Source organism: Xenopus tropicalis, chromosome 5 (genome assembly GCF_000004195.4).
Source record: "Xenopus tropicalis strain Nigerian chromosome 5, UCB_Xtro_10.0, whole genome shotgun sequence".
Lineage (NCBI taxonomy): Eukaryota > Metazoa > Chordata > Amphibia > Anura > Pipidae > Xenopus > Xenopus tropicalis.
In genome coordinates this window covers 130395418-130409291 of record NC_030681.2, presented here as the reverse complement: position 1 = coordinate 130409291, position 13874 = coordinate 130395418, and the positions used below count along the sequence as shown (strand labels likewise).

Below are 13874 nucleotides of genomic sequence, written 5' to 3'. Positions count from 1 at the left end.
TTATTGTCACAGTTACTGTGATTGACAGGCACTATTCTGTCAGATCCCAGGTATCACCAAGTGGGACATAGGCAATGTCTTACCAGCACTTGTTTTATTTATTTCCTGCCTTTTATCCTCTTCTTTAAAGCCTGAAAATATATTATGCCACATATTCTGTTAAATATAAAGACCTGAAAAAACTAAAACTACATCAATTTACCCAAAGGCACATGATTAAACATTGCTTGTTTTGAACATAGTAGAACCAGGATGCTGTGGCCTCCAGTAGAGCTACAGTTTCCCAGACCCCCATAATAGTATTAGTTTCCTGGATAAACCAATGAGTGAATTTCATAGAATATGAAGAACTTTCATACCTCTGTTACTAAAAGACAAGTTGCTGTGCTTTGCCTTTGAATTGATATTCATGTTCTCCATGTGGCCTGCACAAGAGATTGGTATCACTTTATTATTATCATGCTTATGCCGAATAATCATGTTGCACAGACTTAATGCAAAATTGCTCATGGATGATCTCTCACCTGATTTATTTGTTTTTTGATTGGTTTCCTCTTCTGAATATTGGAAACCTGGAAAAACATGACATCATAAACTGTTAATGAATCAGTATACACCTGAGAAATACTTTTGAAGAGCTCCTATGTCGGACTGGGGGAGGCAGAGCCCACCGGGAAACCAGAGCAAAGGGCCAACCACCCCAGCCTCACCCCACCACTCCCCATGAGTACTGACGCTTTTCTCAAGCTTGGAAAAATATAGCACTTCATTAGCTCCTGTGCAAATAAAGAAAGTTGCAAGGCTGGGGCAAGTCTTATTAATGGTGGGGATTTAAATTACCCAGACACTGATAAGATAGGATCTAGTGATCACTAACAAATTACAAGTACTAGGGCATCTGGGTAAAAGTGATCATAATATTATCTCATATAATGTTCATTGCAAAAAGCAAATGTTCATTGGGTCAACCAAGACTCAAAAAAAGTTCAACAAATTTCAGGAAAGCAAACTTTAATGTGTTGGCTTTAATGAGACATGAACGTGTGTGTGCATTTGAGCTGTATACAGATTGTGTAGGCACCCTGGACAGGCTAAGTAAGTGTGCAACTCCTGGTCTCACTCCATTAGCGTTACCTTTACTGTGCCTCAACAGGCTCCATTTGGACAGTGATAGAGGACCACCAATCGGGCATTAGTCACTAGCAATTATGGTAAACAATCAGGACCACGTGGAGCTCTTGCAAATACAAACATCCTTAAATATCTGCTTAGGAAGTAGCTCCCACACATAAGAGTTAGGATCAAACTTAGGTGACCAGTTCTATATTAAGGCCCCTTAGTTGTTCAGAACTCTGAAGAAACTAAATGAAGGGAAACTAAAGGGCCAGCGAGATATTGTCTTTTATTAAAAGGGGTACAAACTCTACAAACTCATGGGCCCACAGGAGGAGAGGGTCATACTTTTTCTTCACCTGGAGCAAGTTGCAGAGAACAGCCAGATCCCGAGCAGAATAACTACTAAAAGGTGCACTGTTGACCCTTTAGTGCTCTTGCTCTTCTGTATTGGGTCTTTTTAAATTCCCCCATGTTTTGCTTTGAATTTCAGTAATCGAAAATGAATAATTACTGGTATATTCCTTAGAATGACATATGTTTTCATAGTGCAATATGTATATTTGGGTTTATGACTAGTTTAATATCATACCTTTGTTCCAAAAAGATACATTTTCATAAGCTGGTTGAGTCTGTCCATTCTCCACATTATCTGGAAAAAATATTACATAATCACAGACCATAATGGCAATCATTCCATCCTACCACTGAAGTACTTTAGGCAGCTCCATATATAATGAGAAATAAGGAAACTCTTACCAGTAGTTGTTTTATTTTGTTCCGTATCACCTTCCTTTTCTTCATCTTTGAGGCCTAGAAATACACAATGCCCAAATACTGTTCAATATACATTCCCAGATAACAACTGTCACACCATCACTTAACCTATTACTACTTTCAGCATGGAAACCAATTTTGAAGACTGGGAGAGTTGCTCCTTGAATTTGGCACATATCCCATGTATGGCATTTTAGCCATTTTATTAACTGGGTAAATTATTCATTAGGAAGGAACTGTTTATCAAGGAAGAAGCACAGAGCAGAAAAACAGTAAAAGATACAGTTAGAAGAGCTCTGTGAGGCAAGGACCTTCTTCCTCCTGTGTTAAAGGGAATTTGCACAAAAAGTACACACTTTTTTGTATAATGAAATAAAAAATGTAGTTCTCCAATATACATTAGTTAGATAGGTCTTCAGCGCTTAGCCTAACAGACACTATGCATCAACCCTTAATTCATGCCTTATTTCTACATGTTAAAACAACAATATGGAATGGCTGGTAAATCAAAGAAAGGCAATATAACTTTCTTTCTGTTCCTGTTTATTTAATGTGCCTTACACAACATGTTTACACAACATGCCTCTCAAGTGCTCTATTTACATGATACAATTTTAGTTATTTGTACACTTGTTTAACCCTTTCTGACTCTGACAGTGTTTAAAATTCAGTTCTCCTCCAGGTCTGGTAAGGTGGTTATACACACTTGGCAGTTCATTGGACCATGTATGGGGGCCTCCTTTAGATTAGCCAAATCAATATCTGGCTGAAAAAGGGTTTTGGAAAATCTTTGGCGAGGGCCCAGCACAACTAGTCCTTCCTCCCCAGTCCCAACCCCTCTGCTATATCTAAGGTAAGAAAGGGGCTGTGGAGGGGGGTGGCTAAAGGTGGCCATACACGTTTAGAGCGGATCTTTTCCCAATATCCCCACCTACGGGTGAGCGATATTGGGTGAATTTAGGCTAATTCGGTTGTTTGGCCCTGGGGCCAAATGATCGAATTAGAGCACCGGAATAGGCGCAGTGGGTTCAGGGACCACATCAACAAGCCGATGCGGTCCCCAATCCGACTAAATTTTTTAACCTGCTCGATCGATATCTGACCAATTCCAGGCCAAATAACAGTCGGGCAGGCTCGTCGTTTGTACCCCTACACGGGCCGATAAGCTGCCAAATCGGTCTAAGGGACTGATATCGGCAGCTACAAACGGCCTTGCATGGCCAACTTAAGGTACAGCAGACCAGCGGTCCAGACTCTCCCAGTTACGGCATCTGATGCATATGGTTACGCCACTGACCCCTATACCCATAGCACAAATATTGAGGTCCATTTTCACAGCAGAACAACCTTGCATCTAGCAAAGTAGTGCCCCACAGGCCCAGACTGGCAATCTGTCAATTCTGTCTGCTGTAAAAGTACAACAGGCACTGATATTTCAAGTATAAAGAGGACCACCTCTCACCACTTTTGATTAGGCCTGTGGTGAGGGGTGGTCCTCTCTATACTTGAAATATCAGTGCCTATTGTAAATCCCAGTCAGGGTCTGGCACTAGGGCACTTATTTATAAACGCACAACATCAGCAATTGCCCAACAGCTATTGCTATGTATATACATTATTATTGCCCAAGAGGTATTGCTATGTATATACATTATTATTGCCCAACAGGTATTGCTATGTATATACATTATTATTGCCCAAGAGGTATTGCTATGTATATACATTATTATTGCCCAACAGGTATTGCTATGTATATACATTATTATTGCCCAACAGGTATTGCTATGTATATACATTATTATTGCCCAACAGGTATTGCTATGTATATACATTATTATTGCCCAAGAGGTATTGCTATGTATATACATTATTATTGCCCAACAGGTATTGCTATGCATATAAATTATTCCACAGAAACAGGTAGTGACTAGCCTAAAGCATGAGAAGGAGATAGTGACTCCACAAACACATAAACACCAGCTACATGGCCGGCTAGTAATAGCTATAGCCCAGCCGGCTGATAGGAGAGAGAGAGGCGCACAGGCAGCGGGCGTCCCCGTCACTAACACGCTATTGGCTATTTGCGCGCCAGCAGAAGTCTGTCGGGAGCGCGCACGTTCAGGCGAAGGGCGCGCGTATTAGAGGCGTCAGTTGCCATAGTAACCATCATGGCTGCGCCGGTGCAAGCGTCCCGTGTGTTTGCTTCCCTACAGCCTGCGGACTCGGCGGCCGCACACACGGGCGAGTTAGAAGCCGGTATATTAATGCAGGGAGGGCGGGAGGTGCGAGTGAGCGGGACCGCGGAGCTGAGCGCCTCTCCTGACAGGGCCCGAGTCACTATCGCACTCTCCAGCAGCAAAGCCGCAGCGGCCGAGGCCAAGGGCAGCGTTCAGAGGCGCCTGGATTACATTGTACAGAGCCTGCGGCAGGGGGGAGTCACGGTATGGCAAGCTCTTCCCCTTATGGTGTATGTGGGGAATGGCTAAGGGCTGCTACTGATCTGCTGGGAGCCAAGCTTGCTGAGACTTGCTGCTTCTGCGGAGACGCAAATAGTCTGGGCTACAACTTACTGGGGCCCACAGCAAACTCACATTAGCAGAGCCCCCAGCCCCATCCATTTGTTCCCAGGGTTGCACACTTTTATGTGACTCTCCCCCATCCCCCAGCAGCAGAAGCAAAACCCTAAGTCCTGTGAATTCTGCATTAAGCGTTCCATGATGTCATTTGATGCATTTACGCATTCACAGGTAGAATTTGTTGGCTTCAGCGGCTATTTTGCACGCGTGTAATGTCACTTCCGGGAGCGTGCATGACATACGTGACTTCCGATGGTCAGAAAATAAAATTGGGGGCACCCCTCCCCCAGCACCCAGGATAGCTCTGCTTTAGGCCCTGTAAAGTTTGGCCAAAGGTGGCCATACACCTTAAGATCCGCTTGCTTGGCGAGGTCGCCAAGGTGCCTACAGGTGGGCGACATCGGGATAATTTAGGCTAATTCGGTCGTTTGGCCCCAGGGAATTAGAACGCCAGAATAGGCGCAGTCAGTTTGGGGACTGCATTGTAAGGCCCACAAATTAGGTAACAATGCAAGAACACCACCTAGACTTCGTTCTTCAGATATCAGAAGAGATTTAATCTTTTACATCGATGGGGAGACAATGTACAATGGAATATTGTGCATAAAACCTCCAAGTTGTTTACACTCTATCATGCCTTTTTATACCCTTCAGTGGGGGATTTCCAAAAGCCCCCACTGCCCCCAAATATTGTCCAATCAGAGTCCAATATTCCCCTGTTATCTGTCCATCATTAGGGAACCTTCTCCTCACGTTTGACCACGCGTGATACTAGAAGTTTCTGGACTTTCCATGACAACATGTGACATCTGGGGCCCATTGATAGCATGGGGTGACGATATATGATTCAGCATGTAGCAGTTAATCATTTCTTATCTGTAAACAACTTACATAAAGTGTACAAAACAACTTATTTTAAATGTATAAACTTTTGCTGTAATTTGTGCTAGTTTTAGGCCTTAAATTTACTAGTAGGCCTGAAGCTTAAACACCTATACTTAAACCTGTCCTCACAGCATCAACAAGCCAATGCGGTCCCCGATCCAACTAAATTTCTTAACCTGCCTGATTTCAGGCCAGATGTCGGTCGGGCAGGCCCGTTGTTAGTGCCCCTACACAGGACGATAAGCTGCCGAATAAGTCTAAGGGGCCGATATTGGCAGCTACAATCGGCTCGTGTATGGCCACCTTTAGGCATGTTCTATATTAGAACAGGGATCCCCAACACAAACATGAAAAAGTTCTTTGGGGGATGCCAAATAAGGGCTGTGATTGGCTTTTTGGTTGCCCCGTGTGGGCTGTTGGTTTGTGGGAGGCTCTGCTTGGAGTAAAACTGTGTCTCTGTACATCCAAAACTTGCCTTCAAGCCAGAGATTTAAAAATGGGCACCTACTTTGAGGCCACTGGGAGCAACATCAAAGGGGTTGGTGAGCAACATGTTTCCCCTGAGCCACTGGTTGGGGATCACTGTATTAGAATATACTGAACCTGCTTATCAGTAAGTGTTCCAGTGGGTATTAATTGGAAAGCCTCAGCTCCTGAGCATTTTATATATGAGATCCTAGATCTTTGGCCAAGTTAATCCATACACAGAATATACAGTGATAGAATGGATTGTTAATAGGGTCTTCACCTTTTCTGTTAAAAAAATGAAGTCCTTCCTATACTTCTGCAATGAAGCATCATTATTACTAGCGAGGGCAGTAAAATACCAATGTGGCGACCCTAATTGTGGGTAAAGATATTTAATTATTCTGCTCACATAGTTTAGAGCACCATTATAAATCATTGCTTTTATATGGTGTAAATAATGTGCATGTTAACAAGTATTATTGTCTTTTTAAACCAGGAAGAAAATATAACAGTATCCAAGGAATTTTACAGAATATCAAACGCATACCAGATGGAAGCAACGGTACGAAAACTCTACCTTTCAGTCAATAAAGCTTCATACCCAGTGTTTAGCAATAGAATTCCTCCCCTTCCAATGTTTTACTATTTACATGGATTACAAATTATGCATACATTTTTGTCTTATGACATAAGGTAATCATCATTTCTATAGGTGTCATAGCAATTGTATGGGTGTTGTTATAGCCCCAAAATGCTTGAATAATTATTATGAACACTTTGAGGCTAAAAATTGCCAGTACCATTGCTGTCTTTCTGTTCAAGTGAATTGTAGGCGCCAGTGGCTGATACAGCACTTCTCAACTAACTAAATATACCGTGTGTCTTAAAGGGACAGTATACTCCACTCGTTCAATATGATTTTAGTAAACAGGGGTTGTGTTGAACATACTTATTTGGCTGTTTTATCCACAAAAAAATCTGTTATTTGTTATATCTTGAGCTAAACAGCCTCCAAGAAATCTGTGGCACCAACACGCAACAAATCTGAAAATACCTTAGCGTTGGTGTCGTTGTGAATCAGCAGTAAAGGTGCCCATACACGCACCTATATTATACAAAATGAGGTTTTGTATGGTATTTGATGCAGGTATGGCGGGTTGTCGAGGCAACTGATATTGGCAAAAGCCTTGGATATCTGTTGTCTCATCGAATGGCCAGGGTGAAAAATTTTGACGGTGCCTGAACAGAGGCTGTACGTTAATGGTGAATCAATATAGGGGTAGAATTATATTGTTTTTACCTGCATATCTGACAATTCAGCACTTAACATTAGTGGAGTGGATGAATGATCTTTCCTGCAACCAGTGGTCGAAGGAAAGACCGTTATTGTAACATGTATGGCCAACTTAACTATCTTCTGTGTTTTCCAGCAGTTTTACCGCTGATGATTTACACTGACACCAATTTTAATTTATGTTGAGGAGATTTGTCATCCGCAGGTGGTGCAGATTTCTTAAAGGTGACACATCTTATCTGCCAACATGAAGTAGTTTATGGCAAGAGAATGCAGATAAGAGAGGCCTAGTTGCTTAGTTTACAGCTTAGCAAGGCAACCATATTTCCAATCAAGGAAAAGTTACTGAAGTGTTTCTAAGCAAATTATGTGGCTTGGTATGCTAACAAACTGACCTTTTTTTCCCATTTAGGTAAGCGTTATATTCAGTGATTTTAATAAACTTTGGAGCAGCTGTAACTTACTTGTTGAAAAACTGGACAACTCGGTAAACATAAGCCCTCCACATTTCTATCATACAGCAGATTGCTTGGAAAAACTGAGGTATTTCTACTAGTACGCTTATGCAGACAGAGAATTTCACATTTGTTCAATATTTGTAATATGAGACCATTTTGATTTCAGGCGGGAAGTTTGTCTTGGGGCAGTCACGAATGCCCGGCGAAAAGCTCAAGAGGTGTGTCGTTTGGTTGGCCACTCGCTGGGGAAAGCTTTAGTCATCAGAGAAGAAGAGATGAGGGAATGGGAAGATCAGACAGAAGCAGACATAAAAATGAAGACTGCCACAATATATGCAGCTTCAAAAGTTTTAGCAACCTTTGAAATTAAGGGAAAAGAGAGGCACAAAAAGAACAGATAAGGTATCTGAGCACAAAATAAACCTTTAAAGAATGTTAATGTTTTGTTTTTTATGTATTGGAAAAAAAAAATATATTTTTTAATTCAAGTATATGGTTTATTTTTTAAAATCCTTTGTACTGATTACCATATATACTCGAGTATAAGCAGATCCGTATATAAGCCGAGGTACCTAATATTACCTAAGAAAACTGGAAAAATGTATTGACTCGAGTATAAGCCTAGGGTGGGAAATGCAGAAGGTACAGGGTCCTGTGACATATTAATCAGGCGTGTCAATAGTGTGAGCGCTACAATATATATATATATATATATATATATATATATATATATATATATAATATACTGTATATACTCGAGTATAAGCCTAGTTTTTCAGCACCCAAAATGTGCTGAAAAAGTCATCCTCGGCTTATACTCGAGTCGGGTGCCATGGGTCCCTCCAAACTAGCACCCTCTCTCCTTTGTGTGCAAATTAGGCTGCCCGCAACCAGACCCTCCAGTTCCCTGGCCTGCTCCTAAATTCTCACCTGTCCCATTCTGCACTAGACATTTGCACTTTATATTCTATATAAACTATATATAGTTTTAAAGGATTTTACCTCTTTGTGTTCTAGCTTGGTTGCTGATTGGGCTAAGGGGGTAGTACTCTTAAGGTATCATTGTTGATACCATATTGTTTTTGTTGACCCTTTTCTCCACTTACAGAGCTAGTTTACTGTTTTTCTTTGAAATGTTTAAAAACATATACCCCACTGATGCCTCATTTAATTTAATTTTATTGGTATTTATTTTGATTATTGAAACTTAGCAGTAGCTGCTGCATTTCCCACCCTAGGCTTATAGTCGAGTTAATAAGTTTTTCCAGTTTTCTTATGTAAAATTAGGTACCTCGGCTTATACTCGAGTATATACGGTACATACACAGGCTTGATAAAGGGCATATGCTTTGCCTGAAACGTCGCATATGTGATGTGATTCTTTTTTAAGACACGTTTTTGCAATTATCTGAGTGCTGCTTCTTTTTCTACTGTATAAATATATATCGTGTAGCAATCTAATAAATATGCACATCCATGTGTCAAAGAATTACTACAGATTATGATGAGTTTATTAAATCCTTTCACATGATTTGGAATATCACCCCCCGTAGATATGTTTTGTTTAAAGACACGCTTTGGGGCACTTGACACAATTACTCTGTTACCGTCAACTAAAGTCAACACCCTGCACAATAAGTCTGAACATAACTCTCTCGCATAACCAGTTTTCATTATTCCAATACCCATTTCTAAGCACACCCCTCATGGAGCTGGCACCCAGGCTGACAGCTGCTAAGGTTCTTCTTTAGCAGAGTGAGTGGAACCCAGAATGACATAGACACCTCAACCATTAGAAGTAAGCTGCACTGTGATTGGCTGAAAAGTGACAATCACAGCCTCTAGTGATGCAGCTTATTTCCAATATTTCACGAATAAACTTATGCACAAGTAACCCAGTGTTATAAAATAACAGATATGGGGGGGAGGCAGACAATGTGGCAAATTATTTCCCCCTTCTATATTTCCCCTTATATTATTGCAGATAGAACACAAGGAATAGTTTTCTAACAAAATGTACTTTTAGGCTCCATGCTGTATGGCAAAATTGGAGTTTCAAGGGCTTATATGACCATGAATCCTCTTGGATATTGGCTCTCTAATAAAGCGTCTTTGTCTAATACACATTGGGGCCAATTCACTAAAGGTCAATACCGCTTATCGCCTACTTTTTTTGCGTTAAAAAGTGCACAATAATTAACTACCGATTCATCAAAGTCATTTTGCATGCGTTAATATGCATATCGCATGCACAAAAAAAAGCATTATTTTTATCACATTGTGTTAATTAGCGAATAGAAATAGTACTAACGCGTGATTCACAAACACATATAAAGCGTTAAACGTGCAAAATATCACTAATCTGTGCAAATATTAACACCTACTTGTGGTAGGCGGTACTTAAAGATCATTGCGGTTCGTGAGCTTTTGGCAACACAATATGGACTTTGCAGTGTTATTTATTCAAGTCTGTGTTGGCCCTAGAGTGATGCAGCCTCCAGTTTTCAGGGAAATGGCCATTTTCACAACAGTAGTTCTCTGAAAGTAATTGTTACATGCGTAATATCGTGCACTAATATCGCACGCGCCAAAATATATTGTGCACGGCTTAAAATAACGCTTGAAATGGGTCATCGCCAGATAAATAATGCCAAGAACATTGCTTATGAACATTGTCCAGATTTGTAACTTTATACAGTGGAGGAAATAATTATTTGACCCCTCACTGATTTTGTAAGTTTGTCCAATGACAAAGAAATGAAAAGTCTCAGAACAGTATCATTTCAATGGTAGGTTTATTTTAACAGTGGCAGATAGCACATCAAAAGGAAAATCGAAAAAATAACTTTAAATAAAAGATAGCAACTGATTTGCATTTCATTGAGTGAAATAAGTTTTTGAACCCTCTAACAAAAAAAGACTTAATACTTAGTGGAAAAACCCTTGTTTGCAAGCACAGAGGTCAAACGTTTCTTGTAATTGATGAGCAAGTTTGCGCACATTTTAGGAGGAATGTTGGTCCACTCCTCTTTGCAGATCATCTCTAAATCCCTAAGGTTTCGAGGCTGTCTCTGTGCAACTCTGAGCTTGAGCTCCCTCCATAGGTTTTCTATTGGATTAAGGTCCGGAGACTGAATAGGCCACTCCATGACCTTAAAGGAGAAGGAAAGGCTAAGTCACTTGGGGGTGCCAAAATGTTAGGCACCCCCAAGTGACTTAGAACGCCTACCTTGTACGCCGGGCTGGTGCCCCTGTACGGAGGGAACAGCACCAGCCCGGGGTAGCTGCCGGCGCTTCCTCCTTCCTCCTCGCTTGCGCGCGCATGCGCAGTAGAGTGAAAAGCCGAACTTAAACATTAAAGTCGGCTTTTCACTCTACTGCGCATGCGCCGGCCGGCGGATTTCGCCGGCAGCGCGCAAAGGAAGGAGGAAGCGGTGTCTACAGGTGCCCCGGGCTGGTGCTGTTCCCTCCGTACAGGGGCACCAGCCTGGGGTACGAGGTAGGCGCTCTAAGTCACTTGGGGGTGCCTAACATTTTGGCACCCCCAAGTGACTTAGCCTTTCCTTCTCCTTTAATATGCTTCATCTTGAGCCACTCCTTTGTTGCCTTTGCTGTATGTTTTGGGTCATTGTCGTGCTGGAACACCCATCCACGACCCATTTTCAGTTTCCTGGCAGAGGGAAGGAGGTTGTCGTTCAGGATTTCACGATACATGGCTCCGTCCATTTTCCCGTTAATGCGAATAAGTTGTCCTGTGCCCTTAGCAGAAAAACACCCCCAAAGCAAAATGTTTCCACCCCCATGCTTGACGGTGGGGATGGTGTTTTGGGGGTCATAGGCAGCATTTTTCTTCCTCCAAACACAGCGAGTTGAGTTAATGCCAAAGAGCTCTATTTTGGTCTCATCAGACCACAGCACCTTCTCCCAGTCACTCACAGAATCATTCAGGTGTTCATTGGCAAACTTCAGATGGGCCTGCACATGTGCCTTCTTGAGCAGGGGGACCTTGCGAGCCCTGCAGGATTTTAATCCATTGCGGTGTAATGTGTTTCCAATGGTTTTCTTGGTGACTGTGGTCCCTGCTAATTTGAGGTCATTAACTAACTCCTCCCGTGTAGTTCTAGGATGCTTTTTCACCTTTCTCAGAATCATTGACACCCCACGAGGTGAGATCTTGCGTGGAGCCCCAGAGCGAGGTCGATTGATGGTCATTTTGTGCTCCTTCCATTTTCGAACAATCGCACCAACAGTTGTCACCTTCTCTCCCAGCTTCTTGCTAATGGTTTTGTAGCCCATTCCAGCCTTGTGCAGGTCTACAATTTTGTCTCTGACATCCTTGGACAGCTCTTTGGTCTTTCCCATGTTGGAGAGTTTGGAGTCTGCTTGATTGATTGATTCTGTGGACAGGTGTCTTTTATACAGGTGACTAGTTAAGACAGGTGTCCTTAATGACGTTGACTAATTGAGTAGAAGTGTCTAACCACTCTGTGGGAGCCAGAACTCTTAATGGTTGGTAGGGGTTCAAAAACTTATTTCACTCAATGAAATGCAAATCAGTTGCTATCTTTTATTTAAAGTTATTTTTTCGATTTTCCTTTTGATGTGCTATCTGCCACTGTTAAAATAAACCTACCATTGAAATGATACTGTTCTGAGACTTTTCATTTCTTTGTCATTGGACAAACTTACAAAATCAGTGAGGGGTCAAATAATTATTTCCTCCACTGTATATGATGTGTATTAAGAACACTACTAACATGCAGTGCAAGCATTTATGCTACCGCAGCACCTTATACATGTGCAACCTCAGCCTATTTACGGAATAGGAATGCATGTTGGCTGGGCTGTAGCTGCAACCCCAACACCAGTGCTATATCAGCATCTTGCAAAAGATATTTAACAAATATATCACTTTATAAATATCACTGCTGCATACTGCTGTGGGGCTATTCATACTGATAAAAGAACAAGTGTACAGCAAGCCAAAGGAACCCCATGTTGCTGCTGAGCAATTCAAGCTAGCACCCAGTTTTCACTTACCGAAAACATGTATAGTATAGTACAGTGTTTTTCAACCTTTTTTGGGCAAAGGCACACTTGTTTCATGAAAAAAATCACGAGGCACACCACCATTAGAAAATGTTAAAAAATTTAACTCTGTGCCCAGCAGCAGTGCCCCCCTAGTACATTGGTGCCAAGAGCAGTGCCCCCCTAGTACATTGGTGCCCAGCAGCAGTGCCCCCCTAGTACATTGGTGCCCAGCAGCAGTGCCCCCCTAGTACATTGGTGCCAAGAGCAGTGCCCCCCTAGTACATTGGTGCCCTGCCTACGGCACACCAGGCAACATCTCGCGGCACACTAGTGTGCCGTGGAACAGTGGTTGAAAAACGCTGGTATAGTATATAACATAGGTTGGATTATGGAGAAGTATTAGCATTAATGATATTACATAAAATATGCATTATAGATCATTTGTAATTACCACTACATTTTAATTCAAGGTGGCCTAGTTAAATCTTATATTAAATCTGCCATAACTGATAATTAACCCCAATCCAAATCCTTCTGTTTTTTCTTTATGATCATCCTCCTCTTTTATCGTACAGTCGCGGTTTTGGTTTTGGTTTTGGACTTAAAGGGGCAGTGTACACATAAAAACATCTTTGCTAAAAAATGGATACAATAAATAGAACTTATGTTATTTTATTTCTTGCCATTATAAAGCACTTATGTGATTGTTGGACTATATTTGCTAATATAAGGCCCCCACCCCCGTCCATTTCCCTTATTAACAGTGCAATTTGTTCAGAGGTTCCGACCTACCATCTTTCTATCTACATAAACCAACTCCTTCCTTCTCTAATCCCCAGCCTTGGAGAAGCTCATTATCAGGGGACACTGCATTCATTATTAGCTCCTCCATTGCTCAATGGAAAAGTGACAGGAAGGGCTAAATTGAGACTGGCTTCATTGTTTAGTGGCAAAAAGAACAAAAACATACATATTTCTAAATTAAATACCATAAAAGCACCACTAGATGTCACCAAATATGCATGTTAAAATGTAGTGGACACAGGTTCTGCTCCCCCTTGTTGCACCCCTAATTTTAACATTATGTATAGATGAATGTAGGGCATTTTTTCTTTGCTAATTTTACTGATAAAAAGCAATTAATATTTATTCTCATCATACTTTTATTAACCCTTTAAGTGCCAACAAAATTTCACATTTCAGTTACGCTAACATTTTGTGCTCTCTCATTTTATGGGCATTTCCTGGGGGAGTGTAGTTTAGAAAACTATA

The 13874-nt window shown here is 41.4% G+C and overlaps 1 protein-coding gene and 1 long non-coding RNA gene across 2 annotated transcripts; one reads left to right on the top strand and one right to left on the bottom strand.

Annotated features, from left to right (window-relative positions):
• Nucleotides 1-81: 81 nt before the first annotated feature.
• LOC116411081 lies at nt 82-2775 on the bottom strand. The gene is made up of 5 exons (XR_004222825.1): nt 1873-2775; nt 1706-1765; nt 525-572; nt 360-425; nt 82-131 (listed from the first exon to the last, which is right to left on the bottom strand). It is a non-coding gene; the product is annotated as an uncharacterized LOC116411081 (long non-coding RNA).
• Nucleotides 2776-4003: 1228 nt separating this feature from the next.
• irak1bp1 (interleukin 1 receptor associated kinase 1 binding protein 1) lies at nt 4004-9063 on the top strand. Its single transcript, XM_002935079.5, has 4 exons — nt 4004-4331; nt 6316-6381; nt 7526-7656; nt 7738-9063. The coding sequence occupies exons 1-4, from the start codon at nt 4059-4061 to the stop codon at nt 7970-7972; spliced, it is 705 nt and encodes a 234-aa protein (XP_002935125.1). The 5' UTR covers nt 4004-4058; the 3' UTR covers nt 7973-9063.
• The last annotated feature ends 4811 nt before the right edge of the window (nt 9064-13874 follow it).

Bases quoted from the DNA above. Each gene is read 5' to 3' on its own strand.
- irak1bp1 (XM_002935079.5), top strand. From the start codon at position 4,059: ATGGCTGCGCCGGTGCAAGCGTCCCGTGTGTTTGCTTCCCTACAGCCT. The intron at 4,332-6,315 runs GTATGGCAAGCT...TTTTTAAACCAG, and splicing joins TGCGGCAGGGGGGAGTCACG to GAAGAAAATATAACAGTATC. The intron at 7,657-7,737 runs GTATTTCTACTA...TTTTGATTTCAG, and splicing joins GATTGCTTGGAAAAACTGAG to GCGGGAAGTTTGTCTTGGGG.